The following is a 20,873-nucleotide window of genomic DNA, read 5'->3' on the forward strand; positions in this document are numbered from 1 at the left end:
GTTATTTATGTGATATACACTGCCTCTCAGGATCTGCTACAGCTGCATCCAAAGTTTAGCCTGACTTTGTGTGTACTCAGGTTATTTCTCTTTTACAGGGTTGTTCTCTTCAAGGTACCTTTTGCTATCTAGATGTCCTGGGTTAATGGACAGGCAATAAATAAGTAATTTGTTCTGTAATGTTAGCAGGGTTAAAATGTACAGGCTTCCCCACACAAGTGTGTTAAATACCCACAATGCACCCCATAGCACACGGGAATGGGATATAACAAACTCTGTGAGAAGACATCTGCAGGCACTTTGCCCAGATTTTATTAAAGCATTTAAATAGGTATTTCAACACCTAGCACAAGAATTTGTATAATTAGGGTGAGAGCCAGCATATGACCTCTCTAATGCTCACATCCCAATTAAGTGCTTCAGAGATTAAATTATGACCAGGTCTTATGTTGGTATCCTACCCAGGGTTTAACTAGATCCTCAAGTAACAAACTGTTTATCCAAGTGAATTTTTCATCCAAGTGCAAGGTATGGTATTTAAAACATTTATAGTGCTGCAGTGGGCTCTAGTATTGGGATTGATTTCACTTGACTTTATGTCTACATCTCAGCAGTCATCTAGCCTCCTGTTATTGTTAACGGAGAGAGAAAGGCCCATTCACGACATGAACCGTGAGCCCACCCAAATTTCATCCAAGGTATCAGCTACACTGGTGCTTGCTTTGACAAGCAAAGGAATAAGTCAAGTGTTACAGAAATGGAGGACGAGAAACAACGTTAGGATTGAGAACTTGGCCACCAGCTGATTTCTCACTGATTGTTAATTTAAGTGCTGTTTCCCTTAAACTACTCAGCCAAACATTTTGGTCTAACACCAAAAAATATTAAAGACAAAAGTTTAAAAAGTATTTTTAAAAAGTTTAAAAATTATTAAAAAGGACAAAAGCGTGTTATCTATTCTGTAGCATTTTTTAGCTCCTCATATGTATCAAAATGGTGAGCACCTCTCCTGCATTGCCCTGTTTGCTTTAGCACAGGTTGGGGATTTTATGCAGCTATTCCACTGCTCCCATGGGCTGCTTTGCACTGTCCATCACCACTGCCACAGTAGCATTCCTGTGCATGGCCTTTTGCACAGCAGCTGTCACAGAAAGCTGAGCACACAATCACTTCTTTCTGTTTGCTCCTGTTGTTGTCGTGATTTATTAGGTACAAAGGCAGGAGACTGGCCCCGCCCAAGTCGGAAATAGAGTGTTTCACCCCAAAAGGGAGTATGGGGAATGGTGGGAGAGCTACAATGACAAGGTAAGCAAACAGCAAGTGGCCTTAGGGCAGTGTGATATGTCTGTGAACAAGAGGAGCAGCCCTGGGGCAATGCCAGGCCAGATCCTCTGTCTGTAATTCCTGTGCATCCCATACACTATGTTTAGAAAGAAAAAGAAAAAAGAAAACACATGGCCACTGCTGATTTCTATGTTCCATCTGACCACCAAAAAGTCCTACACCGTGTTCATTCAAGTGACCCAAACCACATGTCCTGTGTGATGTTGTCATAATATGGTGCTTTGGGGAGGAGAAACTTTACACCTGACTCATTAATCCAGTAGAGCAGATGAAGAGAGGCAGCATTCAAACTTGGAGTAAGCAGCTTCCAGAAACCCTCTGGAATGGCAGTCCCACTAACATTAGGGGGTACATTAAGTCTAATCAAAAGAGCTTTTAAAATGAGCAGAGAAAAAATGATTGATGAAAACATTTTCAATATGAAAATGTTGGTTCTTCTCAATCAAAATATCTTCTCGGAAAGTTTTACAGTGGTTTTAAGGAAAGGTTTCAAACTCATTTTAAACAGATCTCAGAACACCTTTTTCATAGCTTTCTCCATTTCATTTAATTTAGATCTTTATTTTCAATTTTGTTTTGGCTATTATATTGGATAACATTATACACCAATGTTACAGTTTTAATGAATAGCAGATACTACACTTTTTCAGTTACCAGGATAAACTGTTTCCATATGGCCATTTTGATGTTTTTGTATTGAAATACTTCAAACTATTTAAATCTCTTAAATACTTGGAGATTTCAGCTATTCATCTCATTTTCAGTCCAGTCAGATTTGCAAATGTTGAACTCTCCCATAGGACAGAAAATCCATTTCTCCAGACATCTCCATTAATAAATGAATAAACCACATGTGTCACAGATGGTTATAAATCCTTCATGAAACAATACTCTTAATAAGCATTGTACCATTGTGTTACACTGTAGTACAAGTTAGAAGCGTTTTGTTTACCATTTAGTAAAAGATCTACTCATTCCTTATAGACCCCTGTGAGCTATATATAAACATAGCCTTAGAGCACAGTATGACCAAAAGTGTCACGTCACAGGTGAATTTCATCATTGCAGGAGGGTGTCCAGTGAAACCCTCGCACAGTGTTATGTTCCCCTTGGGTACAACAATATTCGCTCTTTCACATGAGGCTACCAACTGTAATGCCACATAGCACACACCCGGGGGACAGGGACTCCTGCTGTTTAAGTAACATCAGGAACATTCATCACTGAGTGTTGGACAAAATGTATACACTCCTGTTATTTTTCATTGGCTGGGATTCTGTTTCTTGTCTGTGTGTTGTCTGGAATTTTTTTTTTCTACATTGCATGGCCTTTGGTGATATTTATTCTTCATTTAAAAGCTATCTGGAGTCACTATATAAGAGAATTTTGAAGAGCATAAAAGTACACGTAAATGTCAAACAACTGTATTTTGTTGTACAGTATTCAGCTCTGTTTTGCCTGGCCATATATATATACACTTGAAAAACTTCTTTTTTTTATATTTTGTATCTTCACAGTGAAGAATCTGTTTGCATTCCAGACTGTAATCGATCTGAGTCAAGTAGAGAGGAGAAAAAGGTTCCCGTTAAAGAGGATGCCCTAACAGTCAAAAAGACTGGAAACTGTGTCAGTCTAATAGTTCCACAGCAAGACTGTCAGCTGCAAGACCTACTCAAACAGTTAAGAACACCTGCTGCTTAACAGAGAGTGCAATTGCATTTGATGGCTGTGTTTTGTTGTCTCCAGCCACAGTGTCCTGGCCAGTGGTCCTTGTCAAATTTCATAGAGTTGCCACTGAATAGCCTGGGAACCTCCCAGCGAGAACATAGATGTTGCAGAAAGGAAAGTAGGTGCTGTTCACCTGTCTCAGTAAGTACCAGACCAGTGCTAGAAGTTACTGGGATGAAGTGCAGATGGAAAAAGACAGATGCAGGGGTCTGACTGCGAATAATGAAAAAATCTCATCATCTTGCGGGATGAAGAGGTCCCATGATACTTACCAAATCCCACGTACAACCTTTTCAGTCTGAAAAATGCTGTGCAATTTCATCCTGGGCAGTATTGTTCAGCTCATGTTCTCAAATCCCTTGTGGAATATTATTTTTGTGTTCCAACCCTAGTGTGGATATTTTTCACATTAGGGCCTAACTTTCTGGGTACATTAGTCTTACAAATGTCTTGGGAGTTTTCAAAATGAAAAATGACATAAAAATAGCAGTAATGGGTACACTATGGGGTGCCTTGTAAGGCTATTTCTGATTAGGAGAAGTTACTACATCCTGCATCACCTGTGAGCATCATTCACATATATCTGATAAAATCAATTATAGAATGGGATGTTTCATGAAGCTTTCACAAAGCAGGCATCACAACATTTTTTTTTCTTACATCATATTTTACATTTCTGATTTGATTAAAGGCAAGGAATAAGAAACTACTTAATAATTCACAAGAGTAATTTTTCTGCTGATAAGTCCCATGTGCATAAATACCCCTACAACTATTTATCAGACATGCCAAACACCTGAAATTCCTCCAGTTGTTTGCTCTTTGCACAGGATAGAATTTAAATCACCCCTTGACTCTGGAGATACAAATGGGAGAGTTAAATCTTTCTCTTCTTTGTTTTTCCTTCCTGATTTCAGGGTCAGGTAAGCTGGTGATTCCTATTTTTCCCAGTTTCCATTTCATACCTTTAGCAAATTATCAATGAAAAAAAATGAAAAAAATACATTCACTAAGCAATGTTGAAAGCATCTTAAAGGTTTGTGCATCGGGAAGCAGAACTCACAGTTCGAGAAGTGGGATTAACCTCTCTCCGTCCTGTGAATAGGATTCTCCGGTGTAGTGGAGGTGTGTTCAGAGATGCTTGAAGTGACATTTTTCAGACAAGAAGCAAAACCCAGCACTAGCTGCTTTACTTAACAACTGCAGTGAGGTCACAGTAACAGAGGAAAAAAAGTTACATCTGGTATCAAAATAATTTTTGCATTTTGGGTCATGATAATAGGTGTCCTAGAAAGTTTCATTCAGATACCAGACACTGTATCCCGTTCTAACCAGGAATGCTGCTGAAACAGCTGCCACGGCAGTAGCATTGCTGGTGGCTGCACTGGGAGGTCATTGGCAAAGCTTCTGTCCATCAGCTCTCTCTCACTTTGTCGTTATTTTCGTCCTTATGCATTAGAGTTATTATTCATATAAATGTCAGCTGTGATTGTTATGAGGAAAGGAGGTATCAACAGATTACAGTTCACGGAGTAATATAAATAAGCACCCTTGCTGTTGTTAACAGAAAACAAGTCTTTTTGAAAAATAATTGTGAAACATGTTGTCTACTTCTAGAACTCAGGACAGGACAAAATGAATTTTTGCCCTGTATCATTCTCCTTTTGTGTTTTGTTGTTATTTATCTCCATAGAGGAAACACAGAAATAATTTAAGCTAAATGACTTGAGTGATATATCACCAGCAGGTTATCTGTGTGTGGCAGAAGCGGCTTTCAACCAGGGAAACAATTATATAGGCATGTAGAGGTTTCCTTAAAAGCTATTAAAAATGGCAACAATGCAAAGCATTACAGTGGTAGAACTGCCCCAGTTTAGACACCTTAGAGTTCTGCATCCAGTTTCAGCCAGTCACCCAGACTATCCTAGAGTCCCAGGGGAATGCACAGCTTTTTCATACAAGTATGCTAGAGTTCACCGTTTAAACCACTTATTTCATTTTTGGCATTCTTAGTATGTTGCAAGGCATTTGCATTCTCCCAAGGATGAAGAACTTGGGTCGCTACAATCAAGGTGTACATTGATCTGAGATTGACTCAGGTGACAAGACTAGGGAAACAAAATACTCATGCACTCATGCTTGCATGCATCACAGGCACACACGCAGAGATTCACCCCTTATGAAGAGTCAGGTTTTAATTAAACCTACAGATAGCACACAGATCCTTTTGGGTGGAGCAATTGCATCATTGAGTCTTCAATAAGGTTTCAGCAGAGAACTCTAAAAGGACAAGAACTTGTTATTTATTTTGAGATTTCTCCTTGGCAGAAAGTTGTAGGGACTAAGTACAGAAGTTTATCCTGCTTATCATTGCCAGCTGCTTCTGTGGATAAGACAGAAAGAATTCTCCCTTAAAGACAGGAGAAGACTGTCCTCAAGAAACAGGTTTAGTCTGCACAGGGTTGGAGCAATAACTTAACTATGTCATTTTCTTAAAAAATAAGATATTGCTTCAATTTTGAATGCAACACTCTACTTCAGCCACTGGAACATCTAAGCATAACTTTGCTGCCAAATTTAGCTAAGGAAAATTTAGGCTAGTGTTCTGAAATAGTAACTTTCATGCACAGACTTATAAATTAAAGAATTTGCAATTATTTGTTATTACATTCATGTGAAGACAGGTTGCAAACAGATCATACAGTTCTCCATCAAGTTATAGTTGAGTATCTGTTTTCAGTCGTATCATTTCAAATCTGGAATCAGACACTGATATTGGTACGTGACAAAGAAAAAAAATTCCCTTAAATATTTGTATTAATCTCTATTGGTTCCCCTTGTATGCCAGTTTCCACTGATGACTATTATTATGTAGCTACGCCTTCTAAGATTTCTTAGAAAATATTAAATTTCACTATTTTAAACTGATTTTCTTATGTAATTTAACTATATTAACAAGGGAATAAGTGACTTATTTTTAAATGACACATGCTTTCAGTAACTGTCCAATACTAGTCTCTAGGCACTCATCATCAGAATTAATTTTAGCAATTTCAGGTAATTAATGAGAATGGCACATTTGCTAAAATATGGGAGTTTTCAGCTGCTGTGACTGTCAGTTCCTTCCCCTGTGTTTCACTTCTGCATTTTGCAGGACCTCACAAAACACAGTTGCTTTAGCAGCATCTGGCTAAAGAAGAGCAATGCACCATCTCATAGAAAATCATACCACAGAGCAAGAAATGCTGAAACGAAACTTCTGCTACTTCAACCAAAAGAAAAGACAAAGTGATATATTTTATATAGTAAAAAAAAAAACAAAAACAAACGTGTAAGGGGAGAGGAACATTTTTTTTTAATATCTAAGGGGATAAAAAGCAGTTAATATTCCTTATCAATATAGAACAAAGCCCTAAACACAAAAATTCAATGTCTCTAAAAAGATGAAGTAAAGGAATAAAATGAGAAACAATACTAATTGCTATTCTGTCAGCAAGTGGACAACTGTAGAGGAAATATTTGAAACATCAGAGACTTGAAAAGCTCTCTCGTTTATACCACTTTCATTTTTTATACACATGATACCATGGCAGGTCTAACAGGCTGGGAAAAAGTCTAGCTATCAAAATCAAAGCAGCTTTTAGTAAAAAACTGGAGAAACAATTAGTATGACCCGTTCTGAGGAAAACCCCTCTCATACATAAAACTGAATATAATTAAGCTATAGTGAAAGAAAACAAAAAATGTGCCATGCAAAAGGTTTTGTTTCACAAAAAAAAAAAAAAAAAAAAAAAGTATTTTGCTAAAATTTTTGTTTGGAAATTGTGTCACTGATTGATTGGAGTTTGCTCTTCTCCAGATACAACCTGTGCTCTGCTCTGCTCTACTCAGTGCAATGTGTCAGCAGAAAAGCAGAGTTGGGTAGAATCACAGAATCATAGAAGGGTTTGGGTTGGAAGGAACCTTAAAGATCATCTAGTTCCAGCCCAACTGCCATGGGCAGGGACACCCTCCACTAGACCAGGTTGCTCAAAGCCTCATCCAGCCTGGCCTTGAACACCTTCAGGGATGGGGGTGTATTCAGAAAAACCTGTATTCAGCCAAACATAGCAGTGGAATTCCTCTGGGAGCTCAAAAGCATAATTCTGCTGTTCTCATGTGAGGGAGCCCAAATCTATTTGCAAGAAAACTCTAAGATTTCACTGACCTAATGTTCCCCCTCATCAAAGAGTCAGGGCAAAGCTGGGCATAATAAATGTAAGCAATACCATTAATAGACATCATAGTCTATATCTCTGATCTATATTTCTCTATTTTTAAATTGTGTGCATTGCAGTGGTTTCCAGATAACTTGACAGAGTAGCAAAATGCAGTTAGAGCAGAATCTTAGAGTAGTGTTACTGGAATTTACCTGTAACCCAGATTCATATCAATACGTGAAAGCAAGTGGTGTTCCTTTCACAGTGGTGAAAAATGATTGCACACCTCAACCCAGGGTTGACTTTGTAGTAAGTAGGTGTAGCATGATTAAGTGCATGTTATATTACTTCTAATATTTCCAATTATTGCTGGGCAAACTGCTGGAATTTTGTCTATTGAATTCATTTCTTACTGATAAATCGCTGCTTGCTTCCTATTCATTTTTTTATATCAAGGAATTTGTAATGAATTCACACAAAATTTACATTAAACAGCCACTGGGTCTCCTTTAGGATCCCAGCATCTCCATGAGAGCCACACATAGAGCTTGATTACTTTTGGTCACAGTGCAAAGAGAGTAAACGAGCGAATCAGCCCAGACTGACCCAAAACCAAATTGGGATACTGGGGGTCTTGTGACAGCTGCTCCATTGAAGATTTAACTGTCAGCTGCCCTTGCCAAGGGCTGGACACATTCCCAGATTTCATCCTTTTCCTTTCCCCGGGGTCCTCAGCCTCATATCACATTCCCTCCTCAATAATTGTCTCCCGAACAGTGACCAGGAAGGTTGTGATGTATTCCCTTCAGAACCTCTTACAGCCCAACCTTCAGCCAACTGAAAATGTTTGCATGCATTCAGTGCTCATTGTACACACTTAAAGCCACAGGGTTGGAACAACTGTACTAAGGCAGTGCCTGAAGTCAGGAGAGACGCTAGAATATACTTCTTTCTTCAGGTAAATGCTTCTATTTGCATTGGCTAATCATGTTAATGGCATTTATTTCACCTCTGTGGCAGGCAGGTCTGTCACAGACCCCTCTGAGCTCTGAGCTCAGCAGGAGTTAAGAGACCCCACCAGGCAGGACATCCAGGACTGGAATCAGCCCCTCTCTTTCTGCCAGATCACAGTGACAAGTGCCAGCTCACCCAGCCTCCTGGTCCAGCTCAAGCTCAGCAGGAGCTCGGAGAGGGTCTCATGGTTGCCATACCAGAAGTAGGGGCAAGATCTCACCTCCCAACAGATACAAATCCTGCTCCTGCTGGTGGCACTGAGCTCCCGTGGAGCTCAGGACTCAGCATGACCAAGGAGCCAGGGCTCTCAAACAGTTCTCAACACCCACCAGGTACAAGCTCCAGTGACAGGAGCACACCATCTTCAGAGGCAACATTTTCCTCTGGAAGACTTTAGTGCCAGCTCCTGTTCAACTTGGAATCACATCCACAGAGATGCAGAGTCCAAGTGATCAGTGCTACAAGTTAGATTTGGTTTTTCCTGAGGTACAGCAAACAGACAGCAAGTTAAAAGCCAGCAGCTGCTCCACCTGACATTTTGGGGGTAGGTGCATAACAGTTAACTTCCAAGATCCAGATAACAGCCTGGTGATCACTGCAGGTGTGCCCTTATATGCTCAGCTTAGCCCCTCTTAAAATACCCACTGATTTACATCGTGTTCGTCTGCTGGATTCTGTCGTGCTGCTTTCGAAGGGGAAAGGTGTTGGCGTATGTTGTGTTACATGATCCATCGTAATTCTGTGTAATGTAATTGTGGATGTGAACCCACAAGAACGTTTTGTTTACACTCAGCACACAATTATTTTTTTTAGATGACTGGAAGAGCTATTAAACTGATAATGAATGGCAAGCCTCCTCATGAAGGCTGGTATAAAGTCATCTGTGTTTAGTAAACTGTGTGTCTTGCAACCTGTTACACTGCAGGCTAACATGTGTGAGTTTATCTATTTCAGGCTTAAAAAGCAAACAAACAAACAACACATTTGTGATATTTTGCCAGGGTCTCTGATGTGGTTGCCTTTCCAAAATCCTAAATGGCTGTAGCAAATGTTTTGGAAACCAAAATGAATTTTTTAAAGTTCTGTTGCATTTTATACCCAGACCATGCTTATTCGTATGTGGAGACTATGTTTTTCCTGTTGACATAATTTCAGAGTCATTGTCTGTTTCAGCTACGATATATTTCTAATGGTCTTTCTTAACCTCGAGAACTACAGGTTAATGTGTGTATAAACACCAGCTCATCAGACTAAGGAAAATAGAAAAGGAAAGGAGTGGTTTCATGCTATGTGTTTATAAGTGCCACAGCTGGCTTTCCTTAGGTAGAAAAATAAGCAGCTTTGACAAAGAGCAGGGTATGACGGGATCTGAAGAGAAATTACCCTAAGAGGGCTCGTTTTGCAGGAAAATGTTTATTGCTATCTCCAAACTCGGGTCACCATGAAGAGCTGCTTGCATAACTTGTCCATTATTTCTTTCCTACTAGGAATATAGTTTTATTCTCTGAGCTGACCTGTAATTAAAAAAATAATTTCTTTAAGCTACTGGTGGCTAACTTACCAAGTACCTTGGTGAAGAAGAGGTCACCCATTAGAACTGTCTCTCCTCCCACGACCTCCTTCTGAATATTGCTCCAGTACTTCCAAGTACTGGGATATAAACAGATTTTTTTTTTCCCAGCTATAACAGACTAGGCTTCTCCAACTCCCAGTCTACACTCCCTGCCCCATACCAGCATTCCTGCGCCACCACCCTACACCAAGCTCCTTACTACTGAATGCTTCCAGGCCAGTATACATTTTGTTCCCTGCAACCCAGCCAGTCCAGGTCTCTCATCTATTCCCTTCAATCATTTGCCTCTTCCTCACTCTTCCATGCATCCCTGAGTCCGACAGTCCCAGTCCAACAGAGGGGAAACCATCAAGCTGCTCCCTGCCCCGAGACAGACACTGCCTATGTCCCGAGGGCAGCAACAGAGGTGTCAACAGCAGCACAGAGCAGATTACAGCTGGATGTCTAAATGACCTGTGAAATGAGCTGGCACACTCCACTTGTTTTCCTAGAACATATAAATGATGGTGTAAATGATAGATATAGATATATTGCAGTAGATAGATATAGACACAGATAGAGATGAAATTACAGTCAGCTTTATGATTAATTTAAGCTCTGGGATACCACATACCCGTGATATAGGTGCAGCAATTATATTTTTAACTTTGATGCAAGTTACCAGCTTATCTCATTTCTGTTTACAGCTCTAATGGGAAGTCAGTTTCCTGGGCCCAGAACGAGAAAAGCAGCAGAGGAGCACACCTTTGGCAGCGGTTGTCAATCCACATCAACAAAAAAGAGAACCCCAATCAAACTGCAGTGATCAAGCCTTTTTCTAAAAGCACAGATAGTAGCCGACACAGTAGCAGTGCTACATTTCCTGAGGCCAGTGCCAAAACGCTTTACGATGTTTCCGAAGCAGAAGAGCAATACCCAGCTCAGTACCGACCACAAACTCCCTCGCCTATCAGCACCCTGAGCCACAGAACTGCCTCCGTTAGCCGAACAGAAGACGATGCCCCCACTTTCCAGTCAGAGCCTCCTCAGCGAAGTAGCTCCTCTCAAGGCTCCCTCATGGAGCAGATCAGTAGCGTGGTTACTCGCTTTACAGCCAATATCAGTGAGCTGAACTCTATGATGCTTTCAACAGCCACTCCAGGGACAATGGTGGCCACTCCTCTCTGCTCTTCATACCTGATCCCACGGGAAATCCAGCTCCCTACGACAATGACCACATTTGCAGAGATCCAACCGCTTCCTGCCATTGAAGTCAATGGCGCTTCACAGTCAGCTAGGAAACCTTCCAACGGCAGCGTCAAAGAAGGCACTTCAGAGACCCCATCAACCAAGCAAGACCTTGAGGAGTTGGTAGCTTTAACTCCTCCTTCTCCTTTTAGAGACTCCATTGATTCTGGAAGTGCATCTCCCAGCTCTCCGGTTTCTGAATCAGCCCTCTGTATCCCATCCTCCCCAAAGTATGACACGCTCCTCATCAGAGATTATACTCAAAGTTCTTCTTCGCTGTGAATGTAGTTCAAGACAATGTTGGATCTCAACAACTACAAGCAAGTAGTGAGGCGACAGCCAAGACTTCAAGATCTCCGGTGTTCACGCGGATAGAGTGAGAGGCATTGGGTCATCTTGTGAGAAACGGAGAGGAAGAAGAGGAGTTACTTGACAAGTGGAAACATCAGATTAATCATGCTGTTTTAAAGACAAAATTAATCTTGGCAGATTATCGTGGCCTTAAAAAAACATGGGCTTTTCAGAAACACTGAATCTATTTTTGAGGGCTTATAAGGAGTCTGTTAAATCAGTTACATACCAAGTGCTTTGCTTTAGTATTACAATGAACCGTGTGTACAATATACAGGGCAGGGGGGGAACGATTGTAATCAACTGTACAATGGTTTGTTTGTTTACTCTGATTCCTTACCCAGAAGTGAATCTTGATCTTTTATCAAGAATAGAAGACCAAACATTGAATGTACATTTTCTAATAGACTCAAATCTGGGACCAACCTGTCGAGCTTTATTTCTTTTTTTTTTTCTATGAAGATCTCAAAAAGCAGTAATGTATGTTCAATAACAACCAAACTTTTTGCTGAAGCATATTGTGTCCGTGATACGTTACACGTGGACAACACTAAGCTGAGGCTTTGCAGTGAGTGACTGCAATACGGAGGGCTTTACAAGTGACTTCTCAACCTACACATTTGTTTATGAAATCCTCTTCTATCAGTATCAAAAATTCGATTTGTTAACATTGGATTCACCTTCACTCAACAAAACCTGAGGAAGATTTCCTGACTATTTCACCATGTTGCCAACTAATAATGAAGTAGCAAAAAAATATTTTCTGGAGTACTGTTTTGTAATTCCCTTATCAGGGCAAGTTGTTGAGGTGAATATTCTCTTTCTAGCAGCACTATGGAGCTATATTATAGCCACACTCCCTACTGAAATTAACACATTTTTATGGACATTCTTATGCTAACATTGCCAGTTAAAATACTTATTTGGGCTCCCACAGTCTTTGCTTGTAAGGAACAGGTAAACACCCTAAGGATTTTCTCCAGACTTTGAATGACAGGATTCTAGGAGACCAATCTGGATTATGATGAATGCTAACTGTCAGTGGAAAGTTTGTCGTAATCATAATTCATATATCGGGAAAAAAACCCTGTGTCAAAATCTGCTTAGAGGTGATTTAGCTACTCTTTAGTAAGCAAAAATTTTAACTTTATGTAGCTGCTGATGCCTTGCAGCTATGAACTGTGACAAAAAAAAAAAAAACTTTCAAAGCAATACAGAGTAAAGGCTAAAAAAGAGAAGACCTAATGAGATATGAACCAACAGAGTCTTTGTTTCTTAGCAACTCACAGAAGAAGCAAGGGGATTCCTCATATTTTTTTTCCTATACCAAGGCAGTACAGTTTAATGCACTTCATACTGTCACAACACTTTTTTAATACAGGCAGGGAAGAGTTTTAAAGTTTGAATAGAAGCTAAATAATTTTTGATAGGTGTAGTTACATAGAACTTGTAAGTCAGGCCCTGAACGCACATTGTATTGGCTCTCTCCTTCATGACGTAGTTGTCCTCAGGTGCCAAACTTTTATGGTTTTTTTTTTTATTTTATTTAAGTATAGTATGAAGAGGTGAGAGATGTATTTCAATTCAAAGCTGAGTTGATGTAGCCTTATATAGAAGACAGCCTCATGGAAAGGAGCCTTGAAATAAGGCTGTTATGTTTAATTTTCAAAACTTTTAGATCTTTTTTCTTCAAAGATAATAAATATTTTGTAATCAAAATTCATACCCCCTTTTCCTCCCCCATGTCCAAAATAGCAAATATTTGATCAAACAAACAAATAAAAAAAAGATGAAAGCACATTCATGTACTTTAGCAAAGAGCATTTTATGTTCCTTCAGGAAGCTAGTTTCACCATTATGTGCTGCACCTCAATTTGCTGCTCAACAATATTAAAAAAAGATAATACCCAACTGAATCCAGGCTAGCACCTCACACAGATATTCTAGTGACTCTGTACATCCCGTACAAGGCAGTGTTATCCAACAGCATGCTTATTTTGCCAGGTCCAGTCACTTACTACCTATGCCTATAGCATGAACCAGCAGGTCACAAAACAGCTCTACTCCAGAAGGCAGGTAGATGGACCAAGTCATGACTGTAGGTCCTTGTTGCTTATATGTAGTTCTTGCCTCCTCACATGACTGATTAGTGCACACTCAGCTCTGTGCAGCTGTCCGGTTTCAAGACCAGAGCTTGGTTTTGCCCTCCTGGTTCACAGTACTAGTATGTCTCATCATCCCCCAGATGCCCATGTCTTTAGGATAAAGTATCTTCTTTCCCAGGTTACAACCCACATTTAAGGGAAGGTCGTGTCCAATCAGTCTGTGACACAAACATTCCCATTTAGGGAGTCTAGACCACTTAAATATTGTTCATGGAAGACTTACATGATAATATATGTTTCCCATCAGTGCAATATTGTTTTGATATATACGGAGTGTACTGAGATAGGTAATGTGAATTTCAAAGGGATTCTATTACTGTCTGTTCTCTTATACCTTAAGCTGTTGACCAATGTCCTTGCTAGAATATTCTCCACCTTGATCTTTACCTAGCCTTTTAGGTTCCCATTTTTGTAGTCTTTTCTTATGTTGGTGGACACTTAATATTAATGTATTCTTGCTACAATCTGTGGGCTTCACCACACTGCAAAATAATCAACAGTGGAAATAAGTATTATACAGACAGATGTAAAAATCTTTTCCTAAAAACAGTAAAAAGGTGTGAGAAATAGAATCTGTCAAACCATGACTCAGCATAAATATACCTCTTGTGCTCTCTAATTGCAATTCTGCACAATCCTGGCCATAACCATAGCTCTGAGCTTCTTGACAACTTTCAGATATAATTACCAAGATGATATATATGTGTGTGTGCATACATGGGCACACAAACACATGCACAAAAAACCCTCAATCTAACACCTGAATACGTATTTTAAAAGACCAAAATGCTAATGTTACATAATCCCAATTTAAATACTTCTCACTCTCACTTTGGGAGGAGTCATACATCTTTTGTATGTCCATTAGCCACAGCAGAACTTTTAATTGAACAAGGAATCAAGGATGGACCCTGCTGAGGCTGTACCTCTCTGTTGTCTGTCTATGTTTAATGAAAGGTATGTCAGCCTTAGTGGCATTTAAAGAAGGCAGAATCCATTTTAATTGTACAGGCTGGAATGCACCAATGTCACCTTGTATGATATGTTTGGATTTCATCAAAGGGAGGAAAGCATTTTTGAGGAAGAAGACAACAGTTATATAATGACTGCAGTAGTAATTCAAATGAGCCCAGTGGGAGATCTGCAAGGCTGGCAAGTACTAAATCAGTGGGTTTGACACAGGAAAAAAGAAAATTATGAATGACAGACATTATTATTTCATTATTCTGTTTGTATGCTAGTCTCTGCTTAGGACATTAAGATATAAAGGCAGGGGTTTTCAGCCATAGAAGTAAAGGTTACAATCATGAACACTTTCCAATCTAACTAAAGAATGTGCAAGTACCAACCGAATGGCTTGAAATTGCCTTCTAATTTAGTGCTGCTGCCAGAAAGGGAGTTAAAGGAGTTGAAACTATTGTCATTCTTGACCACAGGGACCTTGGAAAAACACTTGTTTCTTTTGTGCTTGAGGCCAACTCTGAAGAGTGAAGGTGTAACCTCCTCTGGAAACTGTGCTTTTGAAATAAAGTGAATCACTCTGGCAGGCCAGTTGGGAAGAAGAGTTAGCAATACTGAAGAAGAACTGTATTTTTTAATTGGCTCTGAAGAATAATTGCATGACTTTGGAGATGTGCTTCCTTGTACTTCTATCTGAACATTTGGTGCCTAGACTCATACAGATACCTTAGACCAGAGATTTTTAGACTACGGTCCACAAAGCACTTGCTGTTCATTCATGGGAGCCTGGTTGATCACAAGGTGCTGGCTTCTTCCATTGATTTCCAGATACAAAATGAATTAAAAATTAAATGGTAATCAAAAAATAATTGTTAAAAGTTTTAAAAGCAAAAAAAAAAAAAAAATCTTAGCTTGCTTGGATGTTTATTCAGTTGCTGTGTCTGCAAAAGGAGAACTTTGTGATCAAAAACTGGGAGAATAAGATTCCCAAAGAGAGTAAACAGAAAGGACAATCTATAATTCAGACTCTGAATGATAGTGGAGTTCACCTGGAGATGTTTTCTTTAGAGAGACCAAGACCAGACTGAAAGTCAGCATAGCTATGGGTGTAAATTATGTACCAGAAAGTGAGAAACTTTGCTGTTCAGTTTAATACATCATTTATGAGGTGAGAGAGACCAGTGTCAGGGCTGATCCCAAAAAGGACTTCAGTTCCTAAAGTTTGGATTACAGCAGAATCTAATACCTACACTTAAAATGCAATTTTAAAACCGCTATTCAACTGCCACCTTACTCAGGCAGCCAGTATTATATGTCTGCATACGGCCAGAACTCCCCTGATCTTGATACATCTAAGGATCTTTGCACCTAATTCATGGTAAAATGCATCAGGGATCCAGAAAACAATGGTTCCTAGGTTAAATCCCTGTATATCCCATGCATGTGTACATAGAGCGCACAGCACATAGGCCAAAAGGATCATACTCCCTACAAAATGGAGTAGAAATCATCCTTTGTTTTAAGGCTGTGGGTCCGGTTATGCTGCTCTTTTTACAATAGCCTTGAGGTTAGAGCAGTCAGGCAGAAGGTGAGAGACCCAAATTCAGACCCAGCCACTGCCAGAGGTGATTGAAATCTCCCTCCTGGTTGGAAAGTGCTCTAATGACTCTGTGTTGAGGAACCTTCTGTTCACCTCCCTAAGGTAACTTCACAAGATGGAAACAAATTCAAGAGTTCCAGAAAGAAAAGGAACAGCTACTCTGCACCCTGATAGGACATACACTTGATGTAATTAGGGATGGTATATGTCCATTTAATATAAAATACTTCAAAAATCTTCTGAGCAGGGACCAAATGAGTATTTTAACTACAAAGAAGTGGAGACATTTTTTCTGTGATATGTATTGTCTGAAAAAAAACCCTAGATACTTCCCTGAAAAGTGCTTTAGTGAAAAGAGTGGAGGATGCCCTTCCTTACTTCTGTGTCTGTAACCATCTTGTCTTCCACCTGGAGTTCTCAGACCCCTCTGTGGAAAGGAGGAGGCTGAGTCTTCTTGGATAGGTGAAGGAATTAAACCTGGGGTTCCCACTCCTCTGAGACTGCAGAAAAAAAGGAACTCATTTCATTTTCCTCCAGATGTTTTTCCCAAAGATGATCTATCTTTGAAACAAAAAGTATAGCCAGGTCCAGAAATGGGTCCCAGATGAAAAGTAGTGTTTTCTGAACATTGCATTTCCATACCGGCTCAAGTAGAGTAATCTCAGACATCTCTTTCCTTGTTGCATTGCTTTCCAAACTTCACCATAAGGTTAGACATTTAACAAAGGGTTCTGGTCTTCGTGCTAGAGCTAAATAGTAAAAAACAAAAGGTATTGCACTGCATAAATTTAAGTGCTGAAGTCCTTTAAAGGTATTGGCCCTTAACCTACTGAGATCAATGGAATCACTCCTGATTAATATCCATGTAACAAAAACCAAAGTTTGATAGTAGCCAACTAAGACTCGATCTTGGCTATTTGCTTCAGCAGAGAATGATAAAGACAGGATGTTCTTCCCACTTTCTTTTGAATCGAGCAGCAGATGTACTTTATTAGGTTCCTTCTTGAAGCAACTTGATAGGCTTGGTGAATGGTACCTTCCCACCATTCTTCTTAATCGTTGCTATTCTAGCAGATATCCCAATGGGAAAATCGTACTTTGACTAAATGTGTTAAGGGATGTGAGAGAACATGTTCAAAAATAAGAAACAGGTCATTGTTTTCTGGCAGTTTCATGAATCTCATAAAAGGAAGTCAATACCCTCCACAAACAATAAAATCATTAATCTGCTGCCCATTTCAGTGTGCACTGCACGTATTAAAGACTTCAGTTAAATTACCTGATTTAACTTTTTTTTTGTTATGGTTTATTATTATACCCTCTGTTCAAATCTGTGCAATTGCCACTTACAATTTTATACTGTGAAAAGGAAAAAAGATACAGACCAGTGAAGCATAAAGGTAAGTAAAAAAATCATTTGGGTGATGAATTGGTGTATATGGCTGGTTTTGTCTCATCTGAGTAATGATAGTACAAACAAACAATAATCATTAAGTCACTCCAATCTGCCAAATGGGAACAAATATACTATGTATATTACATGTACTAATAGGATTATATGGCAGCTGCTGGTGGTATTTGTAATTAGAAATCTATATAGAATATAGATGTTTTAGAGAGACGGTGCCAATTCTAAAAGATTTGTGTGGGCTACAAGTGCTTGTAATTATTTTTTTAATTTGCTAATAACTTATGAACAACTGGTTTCAAACATTCTGTGAGCGTTTGTTCTTTTTATGTTGTTGCTGCTGATACTATTAAAAACTAGAGAATGTAATTATTTTGATGTGAACTGAAAATGATTTTTCATAAAAGACATTTTTATCAGCTTTGTTTTTGCTTTCTATCTGTACAAATGTAATTTATTTTAGCATTGAAAAATACATTTGCTTGTTCGCGATTGTCTACATCATGTTATAGTTGGTGTTTATGTAGAGTCAGGTACTTTTTGAACAGTATTAAAACAATTCTGTGATATGATTGAAAACTGGATTTTTTTTTTCTGAAATACAGCTATGTTTTCAGTGCATTTTTCTGCAAATCAAGTGTGCCCACACACAAACTCTTCAATGATATTTTTTTCTCTTTGTTGTTTTAAAGTATTAACTTTACAGCCATAAGTAATAGTTACATACCATTCTAGCAGAGTTTGATCTTTTTCTTTTGGAATAAACACAATCTCATTGATGAAGCATATATGGATTTTCAGGTTGAGAGGAAATAATATAACAATCTAGTCTTGAATGACAGAAAACACAGCTGCTGAGCTGAGAATTCATATATCAAAGCGTTATTTTTATAGCTGTTATAAGAAACCGCATTGCTCCTACCATTGCAGGTTCACATCTAATCTTGAACAGAACATCTAGGAAAATTTTCTATATCCTTTAATAGTTTGGTTTCTAGTGCTCTGCCATTGTCACCCCCAAAAATCGATGCCTTACCTCAAATAGATTTTGTTTTACTTTCCTTGCTAATTGGGAAAAAAACCCCAAACCAAACAAAAAAACTCCATCAAAACCAAACCAACAAACCCCCCTTAGAAACCCCAACCTCCCTATTTAGAAATCCTCTCGATCCCATTCTAAAATCTGATCTAATACTGGCATGAATCTGGAATAATTGCACTGCGTGCAGTGAAGAGCAGAAGGTGAATTGCAGCCCTCAGATAAAAGATTATCATGCACACTATTTTCTAAACACATCTCCAGAGAGACTGCTGATTTGTTTTATTTGCTGTTGAAGAATTAAAGGGAATAATTTCATAACACAATAGCAGGTAAAGTGCCTATCTCCAGTTAAAAATAATGTTAATTCACGTTGTGTCTTTGAACTACCTAAAAGTTCACATCCCAAAGTATATTATTTCAGCGCAGATGTTTCAGTGAAATACATTGCTTTAGGTGGAGAATGTTTTAGCAAAAGAAACAATGCAACTACATTGCACTTTGGAGCCAAGGATTTTGAAAGCAATATCCAATAGCCCGCTTCATTGCAGAATATATTTTTTAAAGTATTCTCTGGAACACTGCATCCAATTTTTTTTATTTGCAAGAAAAATTAATTTATGCCATGCTCCTTGACCACATCTCACTTCTGTTTCTTCTGAGTTTCAATTATGACTACAGTATAATGACCTGCAGAAACTAGTACACTAAAACCTCCCATCCCAGATTCAATCACAAATCAGCACTTACATAAAAGGAGAGGGGTACAATTCCACTATATGCCTTCAGAAATACCATGAACTTAGTGATAAGAAAAGCAAAAGCTCAATTTCTTGAAAGGTTTGGAGTCTAATGTCTCTGTCTGTCTGGAGTATGATCTTTCTTTCATGTTTGCTTGCTGTAGTTTTACTTGGTTGGCAGCAAAACACTACAACACAGCTCACTCAGCTTACCTCTTCCCCCCTCCTGGGGATGGGGAGGAGAATTAAAAGCATGAAGGGAAAAGAGTCTAGTGGATTGAGATAAAAACTATTTAATAACTAAACTACAATAATATTTAAAATAATAACGACTATAATAATACTAATATGTACAAATATACAAATGACTGACACACAGTGCAACTGCTCACCACCCAATGACCAAGTCTCAGCCCATTCCCAGCTAACAATCCCAGAGTAGGGAGAGTCCCAAAACCACAATCCCAGAATGGAGACAGGAGCCTGAGCATCTGAGAGACCGAGATGACCCTGAGAGAGAGGGGTGACCCAGAGGGAGAGAACCCAGAGCAAGAGAGAAGCTCCAGACAAAGCCTCATCTATATACTGGGCATGATGGGCAAGATATGGAACAGACTACTGGCCAATTTGGGTCTCAATTCTAAACCTAAGGTCAAATCCTAGGCTAGTAATTGGGGCTGTGCTCCCTCCCAGCTTCTCCTGCCCCTGCAGACACCGTCACAGCAGAGAAGCTGAAAAGTCCTTGACTGTCCTGGCAGCAGCTATAAACATCAGGATGCTATCAGCCTTCTTCTCAGCAGAAATCCAAAACACAGCCTCACACTAGCTACTGTGAGGAAAATTAACTCTGTTTCAGCTGAAACCAAGACATTGGTCCATCAATGCCACCTGATACCAGAGTAGCCTTACTGCCAGTGCTGACATGTTCCTACATTAAAAAAAAAAAAAAAAAAAATCTCTGTTTTCAGTGTAGGAGGTTATTTTTTTGAAAAGCTCCTCCTGAACAGATTCACACCATTTCAGCTGCCTAGGTTATGAAACAGAAACAGGTGAAATTGTCCTTAAGGGAGCTAAAACATGACAAGAGTAGATAAGCAAGTTCACGGCTCCCCTAGGCCCCAGTTAGCTGAACTAATACATGGACTGGGTGCTCCTTTCTTTCGCCCATCCTCCTTCTGCTCACAGCAGGGATGAACCTTGGGAACAAGGCTGGAATTTTAAGAACAGCAATCTGCCTTTGTGTCTGTTCAGGGGCTGTTTAATAACTTGTTTTCCTATTGTAGAAGGTTAAGACCAAACAACAGTGGAGTCCATGAGACATTTGTTATGGCAAAAGAATTAGACTAGGTTTCTTTCACATATGCAGAGACCTTTGTGATTTATTTACATTTTTTTTCAGGAAAGTTCAGCTCAAAACTACCATTTGCTTTTATTTGTTTGTTTGCTTATAAGCCAAGTCTTACATTTTAGTCTTCTTTTTTTTTTTTTTTTTTTTTTTAAAAAAAATAAACAGACATTCTTGCCC

The 20,873-nt window shown here is 39.1% G+C and overlaps 1 protein-coding gene across 1 annotated transcript in view; it reads left to right on the top strand.

Moving 5' to 3' along the window:
• GRM5 (glutamate receptor, metabotropic 5) overlaps positions 1 to 11,367 on the top strand; it is a gene marked incomplete at its 5' end in the record, with an annotated part of 42,174 nt that extends 30,807 nt beyond the window's left edge. Inside the window, 3 exons of the mRNA XM_010081183.1 lie at positions 1,210 to 1,305; positions 2,862 to 3,023; positions 10,545 to 11,367. Coding sequence (XP_010079485.1) covers positions 1,210 to 1,305; positions 2,862 to 3,023; positions 10,545 to 11,367 — 1,081 coding nt within the window. The remainder of the gene's footprint in view (positions 1 to 1,209; positions 1,306 to 2,861; positions 3,024 to 10,544) is intronic.
• Between the last annotated feature and the right edge of the window lie 9,506 nt (positions 11,368 to 20,873).

This window comes from Pterocles gutturalis, unplaced genomic scaffold (assembly GCF_000699245.1).
Source record: "Pterocles gutturalis isolate BGI_N339 unplaced genomic scaffold, ASM69924v1 scaffold11699, whole genome shotgun sequence".
In the NCBI taxonomy this organism is placed as follows: domain Eukaryota; kingdom Metazoa; phylum Chordata; class Aves; order Pterocliformes; family Pteroclidae; genus Pterocles; species Pterocles gutturalis.